Source organism: Anolis sagrei, chromosome 2, assembly GCF_037176765.1.
Source record: "Anolis sagrei isolate rAnoSag1 chromosome 2, rAnoSag1.mat, whole genome shotgun sequence".
NCBI classification, from domain to species: domain Eukaryota; kingdom Metazoa; phylum Chordata; class Lepidosauria; order Squamata; family Dactyloidae; genus Anolis; species Anolis sagrei.
The window spans coordinates 196,919,429-196,928,513 of NC_090022.1; the positions used below are offsets into that span (position 1 = coordinate 196,919,429).

A 9,085-nucleotide genomic window follows, 5' to 3' on the forward strand; every position below is an offset into this window, starting at 1 on the left:
AGTAGCCTTCAGCCTGTTGAAACAGATACACTCCTTCCACCCTTCTTTATGGAGAAATTGAAGATTCTTTGCCATTTAGATAAAAGAAAAAGAGATAAAAGGAAAAGAATATAAGCTTCCAGAGGTTTCTCAAAAGCAATCTATACAGTCAATGAGATTGGGTGTGGCTGTGCATCAGGCAGAGTTTCTGAAAGCAGAAGTTACCAGTAACAAAACTGAAGCAAGAGAAACTTCCAGAACTGCTTATGATAAATCTGCATCAAATTCCAAACACAAATACCTAGATCTTTGTCTTTACTCTCATGGCTTGTTCTCGGTCTTGCAGCTCTTCTGATGTCTGAGGTGGAGTCTCCATTGGCCGGTAAAGCCCAGTTTAGGTGGTTCAGTTCCTCTTGGAGGAGGTAGAGTTCGCAGATTCTTTTTGCACGGTCTGCCAAGGCTTTAATGGTACTTCCTTTTTGACTTGGGTGATGGCTGGAGTTTTTTGTGTAGATATCTATCTGTGTGTATGGGTTTTCTGTAAACTGTGTGACCCAATTGTTGATCTGGTTTGCAGATGACTAGGACATCTACAAAAGGCAGTTTTCCTTCATTTTCTTTTTCCATGGTGAATTGGATGTTTGGGTGGGTGCTGTTAGGATCAAGCCACGAGAGTCAAGACAAAGATCCACCCAGAGGAAAAGTGTTCTTGCCATACATCAAAGAACCACTCACCACATTGGGAAGCTGATGAGGAAATTCAACATACAAACTTTCTACAGACCTACCAAGAAAATCCAACAATTGCTACGTTCAGCAAAGGACAAGAGGGATCCTCTTACTTCTGCAGGTGTCTACCGTATACCATGCAGCTGTGGAAAAGTCTACATAGGGACCACCAAACACAGCAATGCCCAAACACGAATCAAGGAACATGAAAAGTACTGCAGACTACTTCAGCCAGAGAAGTCAGCCATAGCAGAGCACCTGATGAACCAACCTGGACACAGCATATTATTTGAGAACACAGAAATGCTGGACCACACTAACAACCACCATGTCAGACTACACAGAGAAGCCATTGAAATCCATAAGCATGTGGACAATTTCAACAGAAAGGAGGAAACCATGAAAATGAACAAAATCTGGCTACCGGTATTTTAAAAAACTCTAAAATTACAACAGCAAAACAACAGAGAGGAAACCATCAGGGACAGCTAATCACCTCTCAAAAAAGATTCCCCCAGGAACTAGCAAGCCACACCAAAAAACTGCCAGGCCATCAAATGCTAATCAAGGTGGTCAGTTGAAACATTCACACCTAGCTCCAGCAGACAAGGGTTCTTTGTCCCACCCTGGTCATTCCACAGATATATAAATCCATTTTCCTAGTTCCAACAGACCTCACTACTGCTGAGGATGCTTGCCATAGATGCAGGCAAAACGTCAGGAGAGAATGCCTCTAGAACATGGCCATATAGCCCAAAAAAACCCTACAACAACCCAGTTATTCCTGCCATGAAAGCCTTCGACAATACCTCACAATGATTGTTGCCAGCACTTTGTGGATAAGGGGCACAGACTTCAGGACTTCATCAGAAATGTGGGCCCTGCAGATAGATTTGAAGAATATCCAAAGCTTCGGGAACACAAGTTTAAGTTTGATGTGACCCTTATGGAGCTGACAGATGAAGGAGTCAAAGAGGCAGCAGCAGGCAAGAGTCCCAAAGGGCCCAAGATCACCTCAACTCCCAAAAAGAAAATACAAGAGAAGAAGAGCGGAAGGAGAGCAGACCTTCATACAATAAAAAACCCAGCACTCTGTCTCTCAGAGACTGTTACTTTGGAAACCTAACTCTTCCTCCTGAAGACGGGATCTAACTTTAAAAGCGGTTTCTCTAGGTGAAGCGAGCCCAAGGGACAGTCAAACTGTCAAGGTTAGAATTGGGAGTTAGAGGCTCCACAATTTTACTTTAATATAATGTATGTTGGAGGGTATGACTATGTCAAGGTGTACATTTTGTCATGGTCCCGGAGAAGAACTCCAGGAAAGTTTTATTCAGTCAAGCTGTATGGATATAGGTATAGTGTTAACCTATTACTTCCATTGGAAGGTATTTCATCAATACTGTTTCCATGAAAAAGGATTTAGCTTTTAAAATCTAATGTAACCAGCAAAACTCATATAGGCATTGATAAGACCTATTGTATATATTAAAATATAGGTGCAATTTTTGAGGTCATTGGTATAAAATGTAAAGATAACGTAATAGTAGATTTCCTATCCAACTTGGAGGAGATGACTGAACCTTAGGTGGGACAGGCAGACCAGCCGAAGGAAGGTATAGTGTGGTAGCCTATATTGTTTAGAATGTGTGTATCTTTGTACTGTTACAATATGTAGGATTAACAGATATTGTCTTTAGAAACAGGAAAATGTGGTAATATTGATGTATATGCATATTAATGTTTTAGATATAGATGTTGTATATTGCATTCAATGAGTTTTTTTCTCCTCTTCAGCAATATTTTAAGGGTAGGGTTGTAATGTAACGAAATAGCTAATTATAAGGTATGTTTTAAATGTGTTTATTGATGTTGGGATATGATAAGTTCAGACCAGCTTATGTGTCGCCATGAAGTCGAGCATGCCCCCCCCCCCCAACAAGGGATGGTAACTTATAGTTCTGCAAAGGACCAGGGTACCAGACTGCACAAGACTGCACTAACAACAATGAGGACCCCACGAGACTTCGGGAACGACTAGACCTTGGGGTCTCTGCCTCTCTCGAGAGAGAGCTGTAGTTTCCCCAAGGACCAGGGACCTGCTTCACTCTCAGCTCTGCAGAACTCCATCCTTTCGCTCAATGGAACTCCATGGATTCTTTTGCATGACTTATTGGTTTCTGCCCCTATTCTGGACTTCACTCTCCCCAAGGACTCACTCTTTGCCCATGAACTTTCTTCAAAGAACGACTTATGAATTCATGCTGTGTCCTGATATTGTCTGCTTTTTATAATTGGTATTATTAATTCCTCATTGGGGTCCTGGATGGGTAGATACCTGCATATGATTTCCCTGTGTATTTCTATATGATTTTTATGTTTCCTTGTGTTCCTGACCCTAGCCTGACCCTTTGCCCCCTTCTCTCTCCAAAGAAATCTGTAAGGGAACCACCTGGCCTTCAGAAACAAAAGCCATAGCGATTACCAAAACCTCCAGCCAAAGACACACTTGCATGGATAATAGAAGGAGATTCTTATCTCTAGCATCGGAGACGGCCCACTAGAGTAAAGAATTGTTTGAGTAAAAAATGGTCAGCTCCTGTCTAATAACTACGAAAAACTATGGAAAGACATCAAAAAAGACTTGGAGAGATGGAAACATTCCAACCTTTCACTCATGGGAAGAATCGCATTAATCAAGATGTCAGTCCTCCCCAAGCTATTGTATTTGTTCCAAAATTTACCTATAATTAGGAATATTAAGACATTTAAAAATTGGACAAAAGACCTACTAAAATTTATTTGGAAGGGGAAAAAGTCAAGAATTAAGTATCAAGTATTAATAGACAAAAAAAAAATAGAGGAGGCCTGGGTTTTCCTGATCTCAGGCTATGCCATGATGCGTAGCGTTGATATGGACAAAAGACTGGGCCGCACTGAAAAAAGAAAACTTGTTAACTTTGGAAGGCCACGACCTTCGGGTCGGGTGGCACGCATACATTTGGTATGGAAGAGAGCAAAAGGAAAGGAATTTTGGTAATCATTTTGTCCGTTCTTCTCTCATCAGAACCTGGGACAGATATAAAAAATACTTTTATTCAAACACTCCGCTATGGATTTCCTCTACGGAGGCTAAACAGAGAAGGCTGCTGGGCTGGACAACCTGGCTGGCATATAAGGACCTTCTGAGGAAGGGCTCAATGGAATTGAAGCCACACGAAGAATTAAAACAAACCTTTCCTAAAATCTCCTGGTTGAATTACTTACAAATAAAAGAACAATATAATCTCGATAAAAAGCAAGGTTTTCAAATAAAAGAAGTGTTCTGGGATAAGTTTATGGGAACGGAAACAAAATGCATAACAAAACTATACAATAAGCTACTTGAATGGTCAACGGAGACAGAAGCAATAAAAAATTGTATGATTAAATGGGACGAGAACTTTAAAAAACCCATAGCATTATGCGACTGGGAAATAATGTGGAACAAAAAACTTAAATACTCCTGCGCAATGGACCTAAAAGAGAACTGGTGGAAAATGTTCCATAGGTGGTACATGACCCCTGTCAAATTGCATCACATGTACAATGGAACATCGAAAGCCTGTTGGAAATGCTCAGAACAGGATGGCAGTTTTTTTCATTTATGGTGGACGTGCCCAGCCACCCAGAAGTATTGGAAAGACATTCACAAAGAAATGCAGCTAATTTTTAATAAAAAAATTTCCGAGAAAAGCGGAATACTATCTTCTCGGAATTACAGACAAGGAAATAACTCTCGACCCCAACGAAGATATTTTATTTATGTACCTCACAACAGCCTCCAGGATGGTTTTTGCAAAACTCTGGAAGCAGAAAGAAGTACCAGACAAATTTGAATGGATAAAGAAGATAAATGAAATTAAAGACATGGACAAACTAACTTTTTTACTTAAAAAAAATACTGGTAACCCAATTAGACAGACAAACTGGTCGATAATAGACGAGTATATTGGAATTGGGTACAAAATTATTTAATGGAACTGAGGTAACAACAAACTGGAAAGAAGAAATATATAATATTCGACACTAAATAGAACGTATACGGACAGAATCAGAAGGAAGTCTCCCTTTTTTTTTTTACTCGTATTTTTGGAATTTTTTTGGTATTTTTGGGTATTTTTTTCCCTTTTTTTCTCTCTTGCACATATTTTTCTAATCGTTCACTTGTATTTAGTCTCCTTTCACTACCAATTTCCTACTTTACTATCTTCTTGACTATATTCCCCCTCTTTCGCTGTATCCGATAAAACTTAATAAAATTTATTAAAAAAAAAAAGAATTGTTTGGCAACGTTTCTGTCACTCTTCAAGTAAGATAAGGTTAAATCTTCCCCTCTGCTTTTTGTTTACTTCCCATTGATAGCATTAACCCCAGGCTGCCCTCATTGTTCTCCTGTCCACAGCCAGGAAGGATTTGGATATTTTTACACATGTTGATTTACAACATTCAAAACACAATAGGTCAGCCCTGCTTGAGCTTTTTGTCTTGCAGGCCACATGGCATTTCCTTTTTTTAAAGACTCATTCTCAGATTCCTTTGTGTTCTATCATCCCGCCTCCCTCTCTCCTGATTTGCTGTTGCCGCCAGGTGGCAGAGGTCTCCCCATTGGATCCTACGGACCACTGGAGCTTCCTGTGGTTCAGAGGCGCTGGGGGCAAGAGGGCCGCCTCCCAGCTGTTTGCCCATTGTCCAATCATGGTGGAGGGCAGCAGGGAGGCTGGGGCGGGAAGTCTGAACTCTGCAACTTTGAATTTACTATAAATATGACTGCATTGGTGTATTCTCCTCATGCTTTGTAGGCAAATTATTGCTACATAGCATCCTTTTCAGCTGAATTGCTAATAAACGCCTCGGTGCCACTTCTTCAACTTTGGTGAGCTTTATTTTGAATTTTAATCTAAATAAAATTGCTGAAATCAGGCTTCTCTGGCTCGCCAAAGTAGCGGACCCTCTTTGGTGCGGTCCTAGGGTCCCTCCTCATGGGGAGGACCCTTCCAAAGCTTCTACCAGCTTCAGCCTGAGCTGAGGCATTGCCATACGGACGGAACCGGCTGTTAGAAAGTATCCAAGTTAGAGAAGCCAAAGGGGCGGAGCTAACTGCCACTTGGCAGGGGCAGGCATTTTATAAGAGTCAGTTGTCGTTTAGTTAGGGGACAAAAGTGGAAGTTGGGTTCTGGTGTGTGGAGAAACTGAACCGAGGGGTTTAAGTCTTCAGCCTGTGTATTTACAGAGTCAATTGGACCTGTTTAAATTAGTAATTAGCTTGTGACCTAAGGGATAAAGAAACCCCAGTAGAAACCCATACCTTCAGTGGGAATAGCTGAAGGGAGAAAAAAGGCAAGTCAGTGCCTTGAATTGTCAGTTAAGAAAAGGAAGATACTTCACAGTGAACTAAGTTTAAAACCAGTCTGGTGGAAGTAAAAGCCATACTGGGAGTTATACTGGAAACTGTTTAACTAAAGTCAACTGCAACAACATTTAAAGGAATACAGAATAACCATCAAAAGTTGTACACCTGTGAATGAATATATATTTCCTAGATCCGTTCTTTATAATTAAGACTCATGTCCATTTATTGAGAAGGAGATTTATCTCAGAAGAAGGCAGCTGAAGATATTGGAAGAAGGGATTCTGGTTGGGGTAATGAGTTACTCCTTTTAAAAAGTACCTCAAGTAAAAACATTTTAAAAGTCAAGCCTCAGCTACATGCACCACCACTACTTTAGTCTCCTCATTGCCCTGGTATGTGTGTGTGTGTGTGTGTGTGTCATTTGTTCGTCGTATTTTACATTCGATCAAAAAACCCCTCTGTGAAGACTGTATGTTGATTGCTGTGCACAGATCTCCACATATAAAACAAATTCATGCATAGGCATCTTCCAAGAAAAAGAAAAACAAGACTTCAAAGACGCCTGTGTGTGGATTTGTTTTATGTGTGGAGATCAGTGCACAGCAACTACCACATAGTCTTCACAGAAAGAGGCTTTGAAACAAACAGACTGTTGGTATACCTGACAAAGGTGCACGCCCTACCTAGACTCTTTCCACAACTCATTTGTTGTTATCTTTTACTCTCTTCTTAGGTGTATTATTGTTGGTGTTTCCTTATGTTAAAAATCCCAATTTTAAAAATATGAATACTTAGTGTCTTCCAAATTATTTTGCAGACAAATCTGTGTTTTTCAGGGAAAAGGCATGAAATTAATGGCATGTCTATATTGTCTCATTTAGGTGTCAATGAAATCTAAATGATCAATTTAAAGTTTAAAAGGTTACAAAATTGGTCTTGTGGGTTTTAATGCTCTTATCAGACTTCCTGTATGATAAGAAGAGAAAACTAATTCCAATATTTCCGTAGATTCCCGTGTCTCATTACAACCACTTTATTTTATTTTAAGAGATTTGATATTTATCGATTTACAATGCAAACTAATTCACAACAGAATAATCAATATTTTAAAAGAAAAAAAGAAAAACTATACATATAACATGTAACTGTATACTCAAATCTAAACTGAACTAAAACTGTAACACACATCTCTGTACTAGCATCATTACAAAAAACACAAACTAACTAATTACCAACTATAGCACAAAATCTCTGGCCCCCACTCTAAATGAATTGTAAACTACAACAATTGAAATATATTAATCTAACATTTTAAAGATAGCAAAATTATTTACATTATTACATGATTAGATTTCCTATTGCTCAAAATGTACATAAATTGTTTCCAGATTTTCAGAAACTCTTCAATTTAAAAATCTTTCAAAATAGCATCTTATACATCATCTTTTACATATTTTCTTTTACATTACCATACAAACTAAATTGTATATCTTTACCCCACATTTCCCCCATACATACATTTGTACATTATGTTCTAAATTATAGGTCCACCTTATCATGTACTCTTTTACAGATTCATCTTTTCTTGGATTAGGACTCTGTGAGATCAAATCCCTGCTCAGTCATTGACATTCACTAGCTGACATTGGGCAAGTCATATTATCTTAGGAAGGCAATGGTAAACACCCCCAGAACACATCTTGCAAAGAAATAAAAACACATATCTAGTTATGTATCTTACATCATATTTAAGGGGGGAAACGAGACATTCCAAGAATGCAGGTTTATGGAAGGAGCAATGTCGGTCTTATTGTTGTATCAATTGAGTATTTTTTTTAAAAAAACACCATCCCTAGTGATAATTAACAGTAATTCTATTCCGGAGATCTATTTGTCATATATGCAATGTTACGCACACTCTTCTCCTCCCTTGTACATAAGGGTTAAATTCTACTGCTCTTTTTTCATGTTAGGAAGTGCTGTGTCCAATGCTTATGATGTGAGAATACATTTCTTTTATTAAGCGAATACACATTTCTTTCAGATTAGGATTGGTTAATATTAATATAATAGAGTGTGCAGAAGGAAACGCAGACATCCAGATGCCGATAAGCAGTCCTTGAACAGTCGTAAAATTTCCCTCAGTATAATTAATGATGGCATAAACTATCACACCAATGAAATCTACAAAGTAGAAGAAGAACCAGAACAACAAAAATTTCATGACCTTAATGTGGACCTGAGTGCTGAAGTCTTTAACACCAACACCACTTTTCTTGAGATTTCTTGTGTGTCTCCACAGAGAGACAAGCAGAAGAATGATTGCAATTGTACTTAGGCCCAAATTTAGGACATAAAAAGGAAATTGAATGGGAAGAAAAATAATGGCAGCATTGCCACAAAGCTCTCTTTGGCTGGCATTCTTCGGCAGAGTCTCTGTCAGATTGCACCACTTTGTGTGTCCAATACAATCAACAAGCAAAGGAAGACAAGAAACCATGAAAATGGCTATGGACAGTCCAAGCAGCCTGGGTACAAGCACATTGATCCTTGCTTTCAGCCAGAGGAAGAGCGGGTTGGCAAAGTTGGTGACCTTTATACAATAAAAAATACTGAGCCATGTGGCACACCAGTGGCTGGTCATGTTGAAAAACATCCAGGAAAAGAAAATAACATCAGATAAGAAAAGATGTAATTCAATATTTACAATTATGTACAGAATGCAGTTCATCAGCAAACTCAGCTGCACAATAAACCTGGAGGTACTCAGGCTGGTCAGAAGGAAATCAGAAGGGATCATCTTCCTGTTTTGGAACCATTGGTGTCCATTCACAACTAGAATGAATCCATTTCCCAAAATACCAATAAAAGACACAATTCCAAAAATGATCAAACAAAAGATTACAACTATAGACATATTGTTAACCATCACTACTGCTTTCTGGGGAAATTCACTGAAAGGAAGTGTCGAGTTGTATTCTCTGGGTT

The 9,085-nt window shown here is 38.9% G+C and overlaps 1 protein-coding gene across 1 annotated transcript; it reads right to left on the minus strand.

Moving 5' to 3' along the window:
* Positions 1-8,066: 8,066 nt before the first annotated feature.
* On the minus strand, positions 8,067-9,026 carry LOC132765434 (taste receptor type 2 member 7-like). The gene has a single exon (XM_060759721.2). The coding sequence runs from the start codon at positions 9,024-9,026 to the stop codon at positions 8,067-8,069; it is 960 nt and encodes a 319-aa protein (XP_060615704.2).
* Between the last annotated feature and the right edge of the window lie 59 nt (positions 9,027-9,085).